Source organism: Osmerus eperlanus, unplaced genomic scaffold (assembly GCF_963692335.1).
Source record: "Osmerus eperlanus unplaced genomic scaffold, fOsmEpe2.1 SCAFFOLD_402, whole genome shotgun sequence".
In the NCBI taxonomy this organism is placed as follows: Eukaryota; Metazoa; Chordata; class Actinopteri; order Osmeriformes; family Osmeridae; genus Osmerus; species Osmerus eperlanus.
The window spans coordinates 4,308-25,607 of record NW_026911095.1 but is presented as its reverse complement, the minus strand read 5'-3'; the positions used below and the strand labels follow the sequence as shown (position 1 = coordinate 25,607).

At 39.8% G+C, this 21,300-nt stretch overlaps 1 protein-coding gene across 1 annotated transcript; it reads right to left on the bottom strand.

Moving 5' to 3' along the window:
• Nucleotides 1-375: 375 nt before the first annotated feature.
• On the bottom strand, nt 376-20,635 carry LOC134015607 (chromodomain-helicase-DNA-binding protein 2-like). Its single transcript, XM_062455188.1, is given in 14 exon segments — nt 376-550; nt 3,758-3,882; nt 4,124-4,144; nt 4,146-4,306; nt 4,979-5,023; nt 5,299-5,399; nt 5,564-5,789; nt 6,273-6,412; nt 7,392-7,559; nt 7,980-8,120; nt 9,192-9,253; nt 10,975-11,061; nt 13,789-14,023; nt 20,574-20,635. Coding segments are annotated over 14 exon segments (1,749 nt in total).
• Nucleotides 20,636-21,300: the final 665 nt, after the last annotated feature.

Genomic DNA, 21,300 nt, shown 5'->3' with positions numbered 1-21,300 from the left:
GCATGTCAGTTGAGTGCAAGTTCAGTGACATCAGGATTAAACCTCTATTTATTCAAACCATTGCTGTTCTTCCACATACCTTGTCTTTTAGCAGAATTTCATAGGTGGTCAAAAGTGCATTGAATCGTATCCTCTTTGATTGCTGGTTTACCCACTCATAGTCACGGATCTGGTCAACATATATATAAAAAACACCCATTGCTTTTCAAATATCATCTTTTTTCAATGTTTCAATGTCACAAAGAGCAAATGCAACAGACAACATAGCATAGATTCTTTACAAATGTCAAGTATAAAAAGTATAAATGCAAACTGAATGCGGTCGAGGCCGTACCGTCTTCCTGCTCAAGACGTCGCCCAGGTACACCACTACATTCATGTCGGGGGCCCAGATGTCGAACTCCCTCTGCCAGGAGGTGAGAGTGGACAGGGCACCACCAGCAGGAAGGGCCCATAAAGCTGGTGCTGGTGAAACAGGTAGGACAGAAAGGAGATGGTCTGGATGGTCTTCCCCAGGCCCATCTCGTCAGCCAGGATGACGCTGTTACACCTGCAAGGCCAGAGAACACCCGCATCAGAGCAGCCATCAGGGCCAGCTATAGGGAATTACAGGAAACCTTCATGACCAGTTACAGGAAAAGCACAGGAAGCACTTAACACAAACTACAGGTCTACAGGAAATCACACAACTGACTATAGAAAACGCATACCATTCAGCTTTCAGGCTCGGTCTCATGGCATTACATTTATTACAGAGAGGGCGATGCATCTCACGAAAACAAAATATGATTTATATTGGACAGGAGCATTAACTCATGAAAACTCTGCCTCTGGGTATCCCCGGTTATGTAAAAGGAAAACTAATTTGGAGCTGGCAGTGGCTAAGGGCCCTTTAAGGAACAGCTTTTCTCTGAGCTAATTCTTCTCTGAGCTAATTTCTAGCTACCACAGATCACATATCACATATTTCCAAGATTTTATTGCATATAGCATAATATTAGAGCAACTGATTTCTAGACAGAAGTGCATGTGTGGCACAATGGATGTTCTGGTGGCAGGGTCATGTTGGAGCAGAAAAAGCAAGCTAGCTAGCTAACATGCAATCCAAACTAGCTAACTGGTAGGTATCATTATATTAGATAGGAATTGCATTATATTAACAATAACAGGCATGAAGCAATGGCAAACGGCTATGCCGAGTTGGCCTTACACTTCAAGTACATGCATAGGAGGGCGATTTGCACAACATTGCAGTAAAACAGTTAAGATGCCTCAGTTAAGCGCCTCAGTAAGATGAAATCGCGGCCTTTTAATTGTAACACAAGTACTATACGATCCTTCTCTTTAACAATAAATGGCAGTTTTTCAGGTAACCTACAGGTAGCTAAGTGTGATGAAGTCGAGAGGGACCTCCATCATGGACTTTTTTGTATTACAGTTTGTCTTTAGAATAACAATGTATAGAGTTTGCTAATGTGAAATGTTTAAATGTATAACATCCCATGTAATACATCCATTGCAATGATCTCATGCACATTTTTCGCCAAAGTCCAAGATACCAAGTTTGGCAAGGCCGTTCAGTGCACAAATGAGAATGAGCAAATTAAAATGGCATCACTACAGTTGTGTGGGCTCTGTGATCCTCGTAGGTCATCACAGTGCAGGAAAGTGAGCAAGAATAATTAATGTGTCCAATCATGCAAGTGAAAGGCATGCTCCTCTGATATGCAGTCACAAAAGACAAAAAGGCTTTAGGTCTATGGTAGTACTATCTAAGGTGTAGATCCTCCCAGCTTCTGCAGAAATTGAGACACAAGCTACAATTAAGTCAAGTGTTGGTTGTGGTGACAGAATGTCAATCAACTGACGCTCTGAAATTATTCAATTATTCAGTTAATTCATTAAATCTTTTATTTATTTGAATAACAATCCAAGTCATTACAGTTCTGTGTATGTACATATATGATTACCATAAAAAAAAAAAAAGTATTAAGATGCAAATAATTCATCCAAATACTGGCCGAGAGTAGAGTTTGTTGCAAAACAACAGCTCCTCATTCTTAAGCTGAGGTCAAACAACGATTTTAGGTGCTGTAATGTTTACCGGAATCATGTAATTGCCCTGTTTCTGATCTTCATCTCAAAGGGACCTTTGAACAACAAATGCTAAATATGTCACTAGATAAAGGCGCTAGAGATTGTGGAAGAACATTTGTCAAAATAGTCTTTAACCTTTCAATGGCACATTCAACGTGAATTCTCAGCACAATTGTCGGGTCCACTACATGTCCCGGACATTGGTTCTTATTCTTTAGAGGGGGCATTACTGAGGTTGAATGGCCTTCTTTGCATTCAAGAATTCTGTGCATTCAATGATAACAACACACTTCTGAAATTTCCCCTTGGACTTCTGTAGCATATTTCTTTTGCAGCACCTCTTTCGATGTCCAGTGCGTGAGAAAGAAGAGACATTGTGCAAGTACTGTTATGGTTTGTTTGGTAATGTTTTTGAGGCAAGAACATGCAGGAAAATGGTAGTCTCGGTCCATATCACTCAGTCCATGTCAAAGTTTGCGTAAGAAATAATATTTCTTCTTTCAGAAATACATTCTCACAATTTAAAGATCCAGAAGAAACCTGCAAAACCTGGCAATCCAGCGTAATATGAAATTGATTTCCCATTCCTCTTCTCATCAGTGACAAGTGTGAGAGACTCAGCTGATGAAAATGTTTTGCAAAATGTCTTTGAAGATGTCCCTCTCTGACTGAAGATTTAAGAAACAATGATCCTGTAAAATATCACACAGACAGTAATCTGTAAATCTTCCAAATCCTTCTTTAAGACATCAGAGCATTTAAAGCAACCTTCTTCCTCCTGAGCATGGAATGGACCTGCAGGTGGACATTCCTTACTCTGCAGCACATCAACAGAACCGCCTTGGTCTGTAACATCAAGTAACCTCTTCTGTCTTTTTTTGAAGACTATCTGGACTGCAAGCAGAAGGGATGAAATGTGTGTGTTCCGGATCTGGATTTGGCTTTCCTGAAATGACAACCACAGGTTATGACAGGTGCCACTTTAGAGCATTGATAGCAACAACAATGTATTTTTGAGCAACAAAAACATGGTCCCAATAAAACTTCAATGCTTACATTTTCTGAGTAGTGGGATGCCAAACACATATGAATAGAGTTAACTAATTAACTAAAATTTGCTCCCTAGCTACTATGCAACAGGTGGCTAGCTGGATACCATTAGCTAGCAAACTAGCATCAGCTTATGTTCTATGAATTGCAACAAAATTAATCTGAACTTCAGTTACCAACAGCTAAACACAGTTCATGATGATCCAGTCTTTCAACTTACCCGTAACAAAGTGTTTTCCAGAAGCATGGTGATGGATTGTGGGTTCTCAGCAAAGTTGTGTCCCTTAGCAATGTTGTAGCTTCAGGCTCGTATCCTTTCTCAAAACACATCATTTTTTTGTCATTTCTTCCAAGGCATATCATTGATATGAAAATGAAAATAAAATCATTCACCCCACTCAGCTTGGACGTATCAGCTTGGACTGATAAGGTTTTCTGGTCCGTGTGACTACCTGTGAAATCTGGCTCTTTTAATTATTTAACTTTTTGGTCGTGGCCTCGGCTAGCTAGCTACTAAAGAAGAATGGAAATTGGAAGTCAAGGACATTGTCAAGGCAAGATCAGGGGTCAGGAAAGTGGTAGAAAGAGCCTACAACACTCTGGCTGGTACCTGCACCAGGAGTGAGCGAGCCAGTTCAGGCCAGCCAGCTGATAATCTCGCAGCTCCAGATTCTCCCCTCCAATGTAAGATGGCTGCTTCTTCAGGGTGACAAACCTCGGCCTCTGCTTCAAAACCTGAAAGCAAGACAGCGTCTTTTCACTCATTCTATTTCACAACCGCATAACTCATGGTGTACGTGTCTTATCATGTATAAATGCTCAGTCCTGAGCAAGAATGTACAAACTGCACTAGCTATCAGTTAGGATTTAAAGTTTCGTACCCAATAATACGAATTTACTGCATTAAAAAACAAGTGACAAGCCTGAGAGAGAGAATTTTAAGGGGAATTCCAGGCCAGGTCCTGATCTGACTCACTTTGCAGTCTTTGGAAGGGATTGGTTTTGCTATTATTGCGGTGGCTGAAGTTGTCGATACAGTGCTGGAACTTCTTGCCGATGAGAGCTCCATCCTCCCAGCTACACTCTGCGTAGGGCAGGCCCATCCACTTGCACAGGTACTCCGGCTCGTTGGAAGAAGGCGTCGTCTTATGACTGTGTGCTTTTCAAGAGGTAAAAAAACAGGGAAACAAGTTACAAATTGTTCTTAACCATGCTTTTGACCATATATTGTATATGCTAAATATGCTAAGGGGAAGTCTGTAAATGACAAGAAGGTTTTGTGGGTCAAGCCCCAGTGTCAGCAACAATAAGATCCATGCAGCTGTTGGGCCCTTGAACAAGACCCCTTAATAGAGCCCTGTACTGGACTACTTTTTTTAATCCCATTCCCGCTCACACCCGTATCTTATGGATCTTATTGCACAATGTGACAGCAATGAATCACATAATATTGCCAGCGTTACATTGTACAAATACATTTTCAAAGTTCCAAATATTCAGTTCTTAACAACCTTCATGTGTTCAGTTCTTTGAGGTTCTACTGTATAGCCAAAGCCTAATTATGTTCAGAGTGCATGCTCTCATTCTACAAAGTATACATAATAAACAAACTAACCATCTAACTTTCAAATTCATTCACAAGGTTCAAATTCTCAAGTTCTTTATGTGAAGAGTACAGGTGTTAGCTCATTTTTATAACCTCTAATAAATGGTTGAAATAGGATAGTCATGACTGTTTTCTTCTTGTAACAGTCCTACCACATGGTATTTGTAGCAGCAGAGTGGTTAAGTTTGTGGTTGTGAGAGGTCAGGTGACAGTCAGAGGGAACACTCACAGGGAAATCAGATGGTCCCTGTGTCTTCCCTGTCTTTGTGGCTGTTTTGGGGAGAGAAAAATAAAGAAATATATACATACATTTTAAAAAATCACACATTGCACTTCACATCAGTCATGTTAAGAGAATGCATCATTCAAGCTTGGCTCCTATTGAAGGAATATTCATCAGTTTAAGCTCAAAGGAAAACAAAAAGAAATTAATATTAATTACTAATATTTTCAGTTCAATTTACCCTTCTTCAATAAAGAAGAGCATGCTCCAGCATACAAATAAAAGATGAAGATAGAAGCAACCAGTACCTTCTGCCACTTACCTATGACTCTCTCTACAATCTGGAACTGTTTATTGAGGTCTGAGGTCAGTTCCTGCTGACAGTTGTAGTACTCCAGATCCTCAGGGGAAGCTTTTGACATCCTGAGGGAAGACAGACACAGACACCTTTCAGCCTCATTACTGACTCTGAGCTAGTACTGACCCAGCAAATTAAGGCATCAATCCTGGTACTGACCCAGCAAAGTTAGGTGACGTATCCCAGTACTGACCCGGGTAAAACCCTACTCCCCAAGCCCCCCTCTCACCACAGATTGAGCTCATCATTCTTCTTCTTGAAGTTCTCCAGCTTCTTCAGGCCCTTGACCTTCTGCAGAGTGAGAGAGTCCATGCTCTCCCAGGTGTTGTGGATGTAGGACCAGCCCTTCCACTTGATCAGGTACTGGGTTTCTCCCTCGTCCTTCTCTGGGTCAAACCCGGCCCCTGGGTCCCCACCAGCCTCCACAGCGTACTGTGTGGTCGCCGCCCCGTTGGCTGCAGGAGGAGAAAGCCACAATGCTCAAATCATTTACACACGTTCTCAACATTCAAAACAACAAAATGATTTCCCCGTACCTGCGAGAGAGAAACAATAGGAGTCTTTTATATTACAGGAGAGAGCTAGCCTCAACCAGAGGGCAGACGAGATGTATTTACATTTGCTATGCCCTATAGACTGTGCACATAGACTATGCGCTATAGACAGTGCAGACAGACTATGCCCTATACACTGTGCAGACAGACTATGCCCTATGGACTATGCCCTATAGACTGCATACAGACTATGCCCTATAGACTGTGCATACAGACTATGCCCTATGACTGTGCAGACAGACTATGAATATAGAGCCCTGAGGGTTGATTTGATATCAAGCTGGATAAGAACCAAAGTGTAAAACTCCCTCAATGTGTACATACAGTATAAGATAATAAACTGTGACTAAATGTGGTGGCGTGGAGCATGCACCGGGTCCTCACCTCCTTTCTTCCCAGTTCTGGTGTCCATGACTTTCTCTATCATCTCACTGTCATCATCCTGCTGCTCCTCCGCCCCCTCACCCACCATCTCGATGAGGTCATCAGAGTCCGTCTCAAAATCATTCTGATCTTCCTTGTAGCTGGGGAGGAGAGGTCAGGGGTCAAACAGACAGGTAGGTGCATTAACCAGACCAGCAGTTATGTCCATTACCTGACGGCTCATAACATATCCTAGATCAGCATTTATACTCTGAGGCACCGTATGAATAAAGCCACTATTTTGTCTCCCCTTGTACTTCAGTCCTCTGCCAGCAAGAGATTGTGACAGCCTCCTTGTCAAGCCCCTTCTCAAACAATTATCGCATTTGCATCACCTCAGTAATTTAAATTGATAAAGTAATTTCCACTAAAAAGCACAGATGTTTGACAGTGATGTTTACAGCATGACATCACTGCCAGTAATTGGTTTAACCTTGTGCCAGAAGTAAGGAAGATGCTGTTGAAAAGTGGCAGAGCTGGCTGGTTGAAAAGAGGCCAGCTCTGAGCAGTGATCTGAAAAGCCGTCGTTCTTTTTGCATTTTTTATTTGAATTGATTGTGTTAGTTCAGTATTTTTGCCCCGAACCCAGGAGGGGGAAGAAGCAAAATGCATTTTGTATTGGTGTGGGGCTCTATCTCTCCATGTGGCAAACGATGGTCAAAATCCCTGAAGTGCCGCATCTCCCTCCAGGGAAGTTACACGGCACGTGACAAAGGTGTAACACAACATAAGGTGAAAATGTATTTCTTGTACGGTTGTATGCTTTATAAACAGTTAAAATGGACTGCTGCCCGATTCAGATGGCACAAAAACAGACCATACACCTTGGAAATGTAATTGCATTCACTAAAACCAAAAGTAATTGGAATTCAATTGTCTATAGAGATAGAACTGTGAGTTATACTTCAAATTGGTATATCCTGTAATGACATTGATAAAAAAATGTACGCAAATAAACCCACTCTGCGACTTATGGGGTTAAAGGTAAAAACATCGACCATGGGTGAGAATCTACCAACTCCTCCCTTCCCAGCGGACATGGAGGAGACAGGTGAGATTAACCCCTTACCCTGCGCTCACCTGACTTTCGTAGCCGCTCTCCGCCGAGTCTGCCTCTTCGGCGTGTCTTCATCCTCATCGTCCTCATCGTCATCCTCTTCCTCCTCATCATCAGATGACTCCTGCTTTTTCACCTTCTTGGTCTTCTGTGGTTGCTGCTTTTTAGCTGCTGCTGTTTTGGTCTGCGGTCTAGAGAACATATCGCCACAAAAAATAGTCAATTGAAATCTACAACGCGCTAAAGAGCGCCGCATGCGTCCTTGTGCAGGTCTTTCCCTGATTCCGATGTGTAGCGATCTAGTACCACTTCTCTGGACCTTGAGACAGCTTTAAAGGTCTTACTTAAAAAAAAATGGTGTTCATAAAAAAATAAAAATAAACTCAGTTTATCTAAAATGTATTTTCATAGAATGAAATGGTTAATTTCAAATCAAAATGACATCACACCTATGCATGTCTATTTCTTACTAGATACATTTTCTACTTCTAATACAGAATACTTGTGCCCTTTTAAGATCATTTTGGCAATGACCAATAACTTCAAGTTAAAACTCGAGCAGAATCACTTGGAGGAGCTGTCTGAAGACCAGGCTTCGCTACACCCCTTACCTTCGGGCTGGGAGACGTCTGGATCTAACTTTATTCTCTTCCTGATCACTGTCTGAACTGCTGGTCACATCCTCCTCATCATCATCATCATCATCCTCCTCCTCTTCGTCGTCATTTGAGCCATCATCTTTCCAGGTATTTCTTTCAACACAGAAATACCACAGGTTCACCTTTCGGGATTCCCAGCATCCCCAGACCAGGAAGCTCCAGCTCTCTCTACACTTCCATCACCTCCATCCATACACACCACCTGTCCAGCTTTCACAAGCCTAACCACTTCCTCAGACCTTCAGTTTACCGGTGGTGCATGCAGAAGGCACATGGTGTTGACCTGTACGGACTCCTGGCACATGACTGAAAGTGCAGCAGGTTCTCCAGGTGCGGGACAATCAATGTGCTTCAGATCTATGGGATCCGATTTAAATCTGCTGAGGATCTATAGATCTATTGAGGATCTATTTCATCAATAGGCTTCTGATCAACAGAACCTGCGTAAATCTGCATTTGGCTAACGGAATCTGCACCCAATGAGCTTCAGACCTACAGAGACCGCATACACCAGGTTTTGGTTGCTCAGAACCAGCGTCCGGTGAACTTGGCTCAGATGAGCCCCGAACATGCGCACAGTGTCATTCTAACTAGTATGAAAAAGGAAGACACTGGCAGATGAAACACATGTTTAAAAGAAAGGTAGAGCATGCAATTAAATAAACAAAGGCTTGCTGTGAAACACCATGCCCGGAAAATGAACACAGTGCACACAGGCTGAAGACTCTGGCAGGGAATTAGATTAAATCTACACATTAAGGGACATTCTTCACCCATTTCTCAAAATGAATAAACACAGTTATAAAGCAAGACAAGTCAAAACAATATAATAAATAATAAATAAAAAAACATCCAATATATACACTATCGTACACACATACATGCACTGATAATAGCTTTCATTTCTGACCATTTATTTTTTGTCCCTTCAGAGACTGTGAGCCTGTGAGCCTTCAGCAGAAGGCCCTGCATTCCTTCGATGTCAGATTAATGAGGGAATGCAGTCATTTAGCATGTTGCTTACATTGGCACCAACACATACGTTTTGGCAAGCTGACAGTATGATGAAAATGTGCAAAAATAATATGCAAACCAAATGCAAATATGTGACTCAACCGATCAGACTCCAACGGCCGTCCCGGCTTTCCTGAGCCCGATACTCACTCTCTCTTCTTCTGCCGGAGTCCTTTCCGCTTGGGACTTTCGCTTTCCGAATCGCTGCTGCCCTGAAAATCCACACACGCACGTCAGCACACACAGCAAAGGCAAACGCAATGCCGTAAACATAAATCCACTACTAAAAAAATCTGTTTTATGAAGGCATGCATGATGTTTGTCATAGCAAAATGTATATATGCATGTGTGGAAAATAGCATGGAAAATGCAATCAAATTATCAATGTATTAATTTACACCAGGGTACATTTTTTTATTTTATTAAATATTTTTTTACACCATATCTTGTGCTAACGACTAGGTGGCAAAACCTGCATCTCCTGTATTTCAGACCTTGGCCACATGGTGGTGTACAAGGGTTTTCTTTTTAAATAAAGACAACAACAAAAAAGTAAATTGCTTCTCCAGGAAAAGCCTGTTGTAGATATGCATACTTAAACATACATTTAAACTAAAATCTGCTTTGTGCTAAAATCTGTACAAAACCAAATCTGAAACACACCCACACAAACCTTAACCTGTACAAGTAAAATATACCCATACAAATGAAACCAATCAATGTAACCTGAAATATACCCATACAAAACTACTTTATCCATTTAACCTAAACTACCCCTAGATAAATCCTAAACCTACCAACATAAATGCATGCACACAAAACAGAAGTATCCACTTTTATGTATTAAAGCGTAATGAAACACCAGCTTTTGCCCAGTCTCTGCCCACTTCACAATTTACAAAGACGCGAATTGGAAGACCACGGCGGTTTCAGTAGAGGGGAGGGGCAAGCACAGCCGTCTGGAGACGTGTCAGTTATAATGCAACAAGGAAATGTGGCTCTGGGTAACACTACAACTGATTACATTACATTAGCCACAGTTAAGACAGCACCAGCGGGTTTCAGTCTGCTGTAGCCTCTAACATAAGCATGCATAATCACAAACACATCAATTCTTTGTTGCTTTTATTTTTTGAAGCTTTACACAGTCTAGCTTTGTGTATCTATTGCAGAAAAAGTCCTGCCTTTCCCCTTCCCCAGAGCTATTTGAATCCGACAGGGAAGTAGGTTTGAACAGCTCTACCCATCAATCAACAAGAGAGGTGGAGTTGGGGCATTGACTTGCTTACGTGGAAGTAGGTTTTTTACCTGCCGCCACGTCGCGGAATGGGGTGTGGCTCAAAAGCTAGCGTGACAGCACAAAATGTGAGTGACAAGGCTTAATTTGACTGTAAGACTAATCTATAAAACAGAGACACTCGGCTTTGCAACAAAAAAAGTGATTTAGCGTCGAGTACCCCTTTAATCGAATCATACACACAAAATTGTATCTCTCTACTATGTAGTCACTTTGTCTTTTATTTCTTCTCGTTGTGTATCTTTGTTCACCACTGGACCATCATGAAGAGGTAATTTTAAAGTTTTCTTTTCAATTTTAATGTCTATGATGGTATCAAGTTTAAATTAAATTAAATTAAAATAATATTATTATTATTATTATTATTAAACGGAAATGCACTCTCAACATCCATGTGGTGCTATGCTAATATTCAACATCCGGCCATAAGTCACATGATCAAAGAAGAAAATCCTCCATAACCCCCCTTAACAGGACCACAGGAGAACGTGTTTTGTAGGTTTCAGTTCAGGTTCCCATGATCACTGAAACCAGCTCTCAGTTCTCATCTCATTCAAACGTAGGCAAAAATGAATTGAGGGTGACGTGGACGTTAATGAGAGTAGACCTCGGTGCACTTTATCGTCTGGCCCTTACCTCTGCTCCGATATTCAGCCGAGCCGGCTCCTGACGGCTGCGGTTCGACCGTCTGACGCCGTAAACATCCGGGTGCTCCTCCCACATCTGTAAATGACAGGAGGGGTGAGCAGGGGCCCTCGTGACGTCAGCGTCTCCATGGCAGCCTAATCGCCTGAGCTTACCATAAGTGTGCTGTAGAGGATCCATATAAAGGACCTTTCTATTCACTGAAGCACCACTGCCTGAGTCTCAAGTCAGTTTCATTCACGTACCTTTATAGTGGTTTTGTATTTCAATTGATGTTCTGCCTCGGCAGCAAGAACGCCGCCGGCCGAGAAATAATAATTGTGAGGTTAGTACAGTAGGGGGCATTTTGGCCTGTAACAGGAGGAGCAGTCATTTGTAGCAAGATTACCGATAATCCATAGTGGTTAAGGGTTAAACCACTACCACCATGAGGTAAATGTGAGCATTCTATAGCTCCGGGACTTTTTTCATTCTTTTCAATGCCAAATTATTATGCAATGAATTATCAGGATAGATAATTTAAAATATAATGCTAAAAGTACAAAAAAAGCACTTGTAGGGCATGCTACATGCTTGATCCCGCATGCTGGGGCTTTTGTTAATTGATTACCATTAAAACACTTTTCTTGAAATACCTTGTTTTCAGTGAAATTATCATCAAATGTATACACAGTAGCACAGTAGCTAACCTACAATATGGATTGACAACTAAACTACACAACAAAGCTGCGTTCCATTCGGAGAATTTTTTTTGACAGAAATACACCAGTAACATTACTGGTTAACTATGCTCCCTCCCTGGTAACTTGCGGTGGGGACACTTTTTTTATTTGAGCAAAATGAATCAAAAATATACCCTAGCAAGAACTCAACATTTGTCGGCAAAGGCTTGGGATTGTACTGACGAATTGAAATGCCGAAACTCAAAATCCGTTGTGTTGGGCTATATCCTGTTGATGACAGAACGTGGAGCTGTGCGATTTCTCGGTATGTGTTGACAGTGATTTCGGCCCTGTGTTCAATAAAAGATAAGGAGCGGAAGTGTTTTTTTATTTTTATTCTTTTAACCAATGTACAAGGGAAAGGGCAAAAATGAAGACAGCAAATTCTATCTGCGATCTACAGAGGACATGGTAAACGGCTTATTAGTATTGCTTCCGTTAATAAACAATGTTCTATTCTAAATCAGCAATCAGATTACTCTACTGCATCTTGCATGCTCAAATGAGTTACTGGGTAACTAATCAGTCAAATCAGCTCAAGTTTGGATAAACACTCATTTGTTCCCTGTGCAAATTCTTTTGAACTGCAACGTTGTATGAGAACCATAGCCTCCAGATTGGCACTGTCTAATCTCAAACGGCAAAGAATACTGGCCTATCACACAAAATACAATATTTTACACCTCATAAGACTCATAATATAATTTATTTTCCATGTGTCTTTTTGAAGTCTCCAAATGTATTTTTTGTATACCTGACTAGATATAGCTAAGAAACAAATATGTAGAATGCTCATTTTTGGTGATATTGTCAAGGGATTTGTCCAATGCTGTGGCTGTGGCTCCAATTGTGTTTCTAAGTGCACCAGGCACAGCCACAATAATCAGTATTCACTCAAACACAGAAAATATTTTCAGTGAGAAAAAAAGCGTACACTTCCGGTATTTAAAAGTAAAAGAAAACAAACCCAAAGGGTTACCTCCCAGAAGAGACCAGGATTATGCCTGTAGTCAAAAAAGGTTGAAGAATAGTAACCATTTTATTCTGAGTATGTCATTCTCAAGCTTGTGTTAAGAAAATGGGCCGATATTTAATGGATTAAATATGCAGAATTTGTAAATGCTGTATTTCAAATAATTCCTAAAAAAAAGTCTTTAAATGTAATTCAAATATTTTTAATGTTTTGACTCTTTGGGTCTGAATCGTACCATATGATTGGTTGCTCAGATAATGGGACACACAGCAGCGATGAATTATAAGGTCTCGACCATAGAGACAAGCTCTATTGCATACTCAGAACTTTTTGTGAATATAGTATACATTGGAACACTTTCTGCATACTCAAATTGAACATACTATGCAGTAGAAACACACTACAAACTAATTCTTAAATCAGAATTAGTACGCAAGTACAAGATAGTATGCGGTTTCTAACACAGCCCTTGTACGTCAGTGGTTTCTTAACTCGGTCCTGGGGGTCCATTTCAAGCTGATTTTCAATTCAACCACAACTGCAATCCCCGAATTTAGAAAAATGTATACAATTAATACAAAAAAGGTTTCGCATTTGCAAAGCAATTAGGAGCCCATTGATTCACTGCAGTCTTTAATTTGATCAGTTAAAAAAATTCTTAATGTAATTGTTTTTAATATAACACAATGTGAATAAAGAACTATTATTCGTCATGGCATACAAAACTATTTCTGACATTACATGGCTCAAGCGGGTAAATAATCCCTCAAAATAGCAAAAGCCTAATTTAGAAAACATAACAGCTTGCTAAAATTCTGGGATTGCAATTGTGGCTGGAACAAAATCCAGCATACATACGGGTCCCCTAGGACCGAATTTAAATTCCACTGTTTTCAATTCCACTCAGTCCAAGGCCAAAATTGGCTGTCGATGGAAAAGAAGCCACAAAATAAAACCTGTAAATACTGCAGTCTGCCAGGACTGGAGACTGCCAGGATACACATCTTGCTTGGTACAGAAAGGAGGTTAAATCACCGCACAATAGTGATCAGTAATGAGATTAAGCATTGACTGAGAAACGCCAGCATTTAGACGAGGAGCACCAGATACCTTTTTTACATCAGCCAGCTTATCCTTCTTCCTGACTGGCTTATCCTTCACCTCCACTGAGGCATGCTGGGACTTTGAGCCGGCTGACTCGCTGCCTGACTCTGACCGGCTCTCTGAGTCCGAGGTGCTGTTGGACTCGGAGTGGTGGGGCCGCACCCTCCCACGGCCCTGCTCGCTCTCCGATTGGCTCCCGGACTCAGAGGCCGAGTGGTTGGACTCCTCTGAAGCAGAATTGCTAAAAAAAAAACAAACAAAAAATTTTTTTACAGGCTAATGCCAAACACTCCAAAAGAGAATGACAACGTGCCAAATGCATTTTCCACATTAAAAAAAAATCTGGAAACATTCTCATTCAATAACCGGGGCGCCATAATAAAAAAATTTGTATGTGCGGTCAGAATAAATGGTTTTAAATAACTCTTCCATCTAGTGGGATTTAGCAGAGAGGAAGTGGGTTATAACTTGCAGACTCATAGCACATAGCAGCCTAAGCCAATCCCCCTTCAGGCTTAATAAATCCTCTTACGAACAGACCATCTTTTAAAAATACTCATAGACGCTATCGCATTGCGTCACACCAGGTCTGCATGGCAGCTTGAGGACAGGCTACGTGTGCTTTTGGCAGAAAAGCCAATGGAATACAAAGAACACCTCAAAAGGCCAGTTTCAGATGAACAGATTATGCATTTAATGGACTGATGAATCCTGCACATCGTCAGATTTTAATACATTTTTATACATTTTGGTTTCACTACGTAGAAATTACAGCAGTGTTTATACATAGTCCCCTCATTTCAGGGCACCATAATGTTTGGGACACATCAATGTTAGGTAAATGAAAGTCATCTTGTTTAGTATTTTGTTGCATATCCTTTGCCTGTGACCCGTCAACATCATCAGAGTCTGGATATCTTATTTTCAGGTTGTCCTACAAGCCATACTAAAACTATTTGCATTTGAATGGGTGTCTATGGGAATTTGGCGTGGGACTAGATTCAACTGAGCCCCAAACTACCATGTTGCTGCCAGATATGCAGTAGATACGAAAAAAACATCCTCCATACAAATTTTCCTGTTGAACTCAATGGAGATTCAGGATACCTCTTTTAAATCTATTATTAAATCTACTAAAATCTGACAATGTCCACTTTAACCACGTCATTTTTTTATTACCAATCTCAAATTGTGAAGCAAAGAGGTACATAAATAAATGATGGGTCTTGTCCCAAACATTATGGAGGGCACCGTATATATGTATATATATGGGGCACCCAATACTATGAGCAGCCCCTCTGCTTTCTTAGAGAAGTTTATGGGAAGTGCCAGAAGGGGGCAGCAGACGCCCACCAGAGCAGTCAAAGGCTTCCAGAAGGGACTCGGATGCTGGATGCGATCAAATAGCCACAGTGGCGCAGCATATACATTAATGTGGGCCTGGGAGAGGGAAGCTGGGGGAGAGACCATTCCCTCATGCCTGGTGTTGATGTTACCACTGAGCAGATGGGACAGGATGATAAACAACACATCATTCCCTGTCAGTGCGGCCTTTGACCAACTGTGGCACCTGAAGGAATTCAAGCTGACAGTGGCAGAGTCACAGGCTAATGCTCAGTGAAGCAGCGCTATATATAGCTATTAGTTCTACAGTTCCATTGTAACCAAGGTGACCGTTCCGGTCATAAAGGGAGCACTCACAATGGTCTCTAATCACTTAAATGTCAAAATGCCCCAAACCTACCATGCCCTAGCTGAGAACCCCACCCTCAGCAAAATGACAGCAGTGTCATATCATTTTAGGGTAATTCTGTCAGAAACAAATTACTTTCTGACTGCACCATTTTAGATTTGAACAACTTTTCTATACATGTTAACCGATATGAGTGTTAGAATGTGGTTTGACCAAAATAATTAACCATTCAGGAAACAGGGGCCCTCAAATTTGACCCATATGACCCCACCCTACCTAGACATCACCAAAAATAAAGATAACAATATGCTTCTCTTATCATAACAAAGCTTACAAACAAGGTTTGCAAAAACAATTTAATACTTCAATGTTTCATGGCTCAGTGACCAGTAAAGTTTATTAAAAACAGCAAGCAAATAAATGTGCCTAACATAATGCAATGTAATCAAAAATAATAATCATAATAATCGTGAAACTGTTTTAATATATAAACGTCCATCCACTGTTAATGTAAACCATACAAAAACAGAGTAAGACAATACATGCTTCATTTTGATCAAATATAACGGTTGGTAAACCGCAGGCAAAAGATCAGGTCAATTCAATAGTGAACAACAACAGTTGAATCCAATCTAAACTAAAAAACAAAACTGACAATGGACTACAGACTGCAGCAGATGGCCGGCATTCCTATCCTGAACATTTCCATGAGGTTGCGTTTCATTTAATTCATTTGTACAAGCAATATGATGACAGGAGTGTCTTGGAAAATGTTTATAAAGAAAAATACCTTCCTACATTTGTCATAAACCTCCAGCAGGACCGAGCTAAGTTAAATCACCTGTAACTGTAGGCAACTCTCAATTACCAGACATCCAAATAGAATGTGTAACAAAAAGCTTATCAACTGTTTGATAAGTTATATAAAATGAAGAGGGGTTATCAACAGCCACAAAATATCTTTACATATTTACAATGCCATTTCCTATGCACAACATAACATTTATTGCTATTGTATGTTTTTGTACTTAAGGAAAATGCATCGACTTGTTTCAGGGCAGATAAGGATACGGTATTGTATTTTTGTATCTTAAATGAAGAAACAAAAGTAAAAATGAAGACCTGTGTTGAATCAAGCCTCCATAATTCCCAGAGTAGCTGTGTACTGGCAGTAATTAACAAGCAGCCTGATGGTGCACTATTAAATAGATATAAAACATGCTAATTAAGACAACCAGAAGTAATCAGGTGAGAATAATAAAAAATAAAAAAAATTAATTTGTGTAATTTGTAAAATGCATATAAAATCTGTAAGTGAACTGGTATTTGTATAATTTGTAAAAGAAATGCATATAAAATCAAAGTAAATTTGCATTTGTATAATAAAATTTGTAAATAAATTTGCATTTGTAAAATAAATGCATATAAAATCCAAGTATATACAAAACTACTGAAAATAGAAAACCTAACCTGTAAACACACTGTAAACTGTCAAGTGTCTCTGTAATTAATGTGCAATTAAATGTTACAGGGTTTAAAATAACACACCCTCTCAATGTTTGTTCTATTTCTTGCACTATGTCTTTGACCATGCAGTATCATATCTCCATACAAACCACACAAACATAACGTAATAAAGCATAATATAGTTTTAGCCCACATTGAGAAGAACTAAAAGATGTGTTGCATGTAATTCATAACAATGCAATACATGACCCTTTAATAACAAATTGCCCTTAAAAAATGTAAATAAAACATTTGGATTGTGTTTTGTACATTCACTAACATTTAAGTTTTAAATGTTCTTTACTATAAAATGGTAGTAACGTGAAAACGCTGAGCCACAAATCCTGACTCTTAGCATGTAAGCTTCACTCACTACCACAGAAGGCAGGCAGGCAGGCCGATTCTCCAAATACTGGAATGATGCAAGAAGGGGGTGGGACATACAGCTACACTGAATTTCTATTGGCTGTCAAGTTGGTATGCGGGGAAGCCATCCAATCCCTATTCACAACATACCCAAATGACCTTTGAGCCACTTCCTGCTCCAGCTTCCTGTAGTTCCAAGAACCCCAGTGTAATGCAGCATGTCTGACTAGCTATGCAGCACAAAGCAAGAGCCATTTTGTGACTTTGAAGTGGACGTGCTTCCATTTAATACAACATAAAAATACACTCAGACTTGTTAGAAAATCCTATGACCAAATACCACAGATTTTCCAAAGGAAAAATGATGTGATCTTTCTGGCAAAAACATCAATGTGGAATAAGCTGCAAACCTTAATGTTGGATAGAATTCTTTATGCAGCTCTGGCTATAAAATGGCTGCCGCAAAAAAATAAGCAAAGTTTAAACTGAAAAAATTAACCCTTTGGGGGAATTGTTTCCATGTTGGTTGAGCAGCCTTTCTACCCACCACATGTTCCTTACATGTTTTATGTCAAGTCTTCCCAATTAACAAAGCCTAAAACCCAACCGATATTAAGGCTTGATTAATATCGGTTTATTCGGGCTTGATAAACAGATGCATATACCACATTCACTCTTGTTCAAGCAGTCATTATTATGACTGAGGAGATTTCAGACTGTACAGCAAGCAATATAATATTTATTGTGAATACAAAAAGTCAGATGAAAGTTTGCCACAGTTTCACTCTTCAAAAGAAAGAAATGTTCAATGTCAATTCAATTCTAATTGAGGTTATCGGATCAAAAGTGCCCTATATGCCCTTATGAGAGATCATTTAACACTTTACTGTGCTACTCCATTCACTCCATTGGAACCCCAACCTCGATTTGGAAATATGACACGAAATCTTCAATTTAGCCAATGGTGGTAGTATGTCAGGTTGTCTGGTTGTCCCCAGCCCCAAATTCCAATGGTGAAATTTTGGATGTTCAAAATTGTGAGAAGACATGAAATGCTACACAGCCTTATCAATAAATACTTACCTTTCGGGAAGTGCAGTAAAGAAAACCGGACTGTTCCATCCACTGGCTTTCTGATAAAGCCAAGCCCTCAAAAATTAAGCCTTCACCAGGAATGGACAAGACAGGAAAGTTTGCTAAAAGGGCTCCGGTAACTTACATGTACCACTACTATACAGTGGATTCCATCAAAGTTGCTGAAATCACCCATGTATGCACAACTTTTACAAAGTGAAGCTTCAATACACAGCATGAGCTCCATTACTGCAGAAGAGATGGATGCAAGATTTGCTCGTATCTCAAATTTTCCCACTTCTGCATTGGATATTAGAACAGGAAATCAACGACAGCAGAATCAAACAAAAAATAAACAAAACAAATAAACTCTCCTGTAGCATCTTACACTTTTACTCCAAGTGGCCCAGGCATGTCACATGGGAGATGACATCATGCAGAATTCATTGATAGGGCATTATTAGCCCCCATGCCCCGTTATTTTTTTGAAGATGAGTGGCAACTGGTCAAAGTATTCTGCTCCAAAAATGTGACAACCAGTCTACACGATCCAAATTTCATACTGTTCTTGCACTTTGTAAGCAAAAGGGAACTCCACAGAACTAAAGCAGATGTGGATCAAGTACCATGCTATGATATAGGCCTATGGTTTCTGACTAGTCGCCACACAGTTTCTTAGGCCATGTATTTGAGAATCAGTTGTTCATGTGTGCACATACACACTTGTGTATACACACACACACACACACACACACACACACACACACACACACACACACACACACTAAAGCTGACATGATTAAATGATTAAAACCTTGGTTTATACCTTTATATTCCACACCATTAAGTGAAGTGTGAAACTTGCATTATGTCAATCATCACAGTGCTTTATTAATGAGAAATTTAGGAGAAAACTTTCATAGAGACAAATAGAAACACACACACACACACACACACACACACACACACACACACACACACACACACACACACACACACACACACACACACCTTTGAGTCCACAGGTCTGTTAACTGTAGCCAAGATGAGCTGAAGAAATCGAGTAGGTATAATCTGTCAAATGTACATATCATAGGCTAAATGGCCCATCTACAGCCTTGGAGGAAATCCCATGTGCTTGTCATACCACAATTTTATGAATGAATGAGAATACATTTGGTAAAAGCAGACCTAACTACTACACATATGCATATACTTGTGAACTGTTAAGTAATTTTGGCATAAAACAGGAATGCATAAAATTCTGAACATATTGAAAACATTTGGATAAAATAAATGTTAAAAAGAAAAACATTTTACAGTACAGTTTACATTATTTAGCGAATTATGCTGTTTTTATAATGTTAGCCACTAAAACTTGTTTTCTTAGTGCCTTAGATAACATCACCATATAATGGCATTAACTTTTAAAATAATTTGAACCTTTAGTATGTATATCCACTTCACAAATAATTAACCTTTGCTATGTATACAAGGCCCACATATTCAGAGAGCAACAGTTTTGCCTATAAAGGACCACTGTCACTATTATGTCTTACAGGAAAACACACAACCATAAAGAGGCAGTTCAAGACATTCATTTTGTTGTCCATTAAAACTAAACAAACTTAAGTTTGCATCTTTCCAACTTCACTCAAGCAAGTTATCTTGAGGAATCACAAAGGAGGGGTCCTATTCTGTAAATGCTTAATAAAGCAAAATCCACCGTTTTTATCCTAACCACGTGTGAAGAGAAAAGTCCTTAAAATGGTTTAAATGGGAATGAACATTGTATCTAAAATGGTGCATTGCAGTACCCACTAATCAGACAAGGTCAAATTAGGCTGTCACAAACGGGCACAAAAAACGAAATAAATTGTGTGTGGGGTTTTCGAAAAAGCCTCAAGACTTCATCGGGTTGGCTCACATTCGAATGCCCCATGGTTTCTTTGGGCCCAAGAGTCTAGTCTTAAGTTTTAAAAAATGCTCGCAAAAAAATAGGGTGTGGCTATATCCCAAGGTCATTGATAAAAATATAAGTAAATGGAAGAAACCGATCACTAAATACGTGTACAGCTGAGCACCCATGCTTGACAAGGTAAACAATGAAGACACATGTCAAAAAAGGTAGAAAACACTTTAAAGATCGTACCTTGATGCATTGCTTTGGGTAGAGCCTTCTTCCTCCTGTTTTATAGTTTTATTCTTCATCATCGTGTATCCTGAAAAGTTTTATTTGAGGTGATCTGAAGTCCTGGTATTTACTGTCAATTGTTAAAAAGAAGGTAACATGTCATCCAAGTTAGGCTATATTTGCTGGCTTTTGCAATGAGGAAAGCAAAGCCTCGACGTAGCAACGACATTGTAGCTAGAAACAGAACAGCATTGTCTCGGACGTTTTAAACATAAATACTGTAAAGTATCGATAAACAATTGACAGGTGATCACATAGGCATCAATATAACAACCATGGTGTTGAAAGCATTTCTTTGAAATACACGCAGGCAGCCAGCAAGAGTCATACAATATAACTGCGTCATAAGACAAAGGACATTTTAAAAACGATTCCAGAAATAAAATTCGAATTATAAATAAAAAAGGATCATTGTAAACATACCGATTCCATGTACAAACAGGTAGAATCGTCTTGCTTTCCAGTTTGGCCGACGAGTACCCTATTTATTCAGTTTCGCGATTTCGGAAAATAAACTACTTCGTTTAAAATGTATATTCGTTAATTTGTTTAAATCCGAAATCAAATTCAGTTACTAATATCCACAGTACATAAGTAAATAACAGGCAGCAGCACGTTAACACAGCGGTCTAAAAATGGAGGTGCGCCATGGCTGCCTCGTACTAAGGCTGGGAAAACAACGACT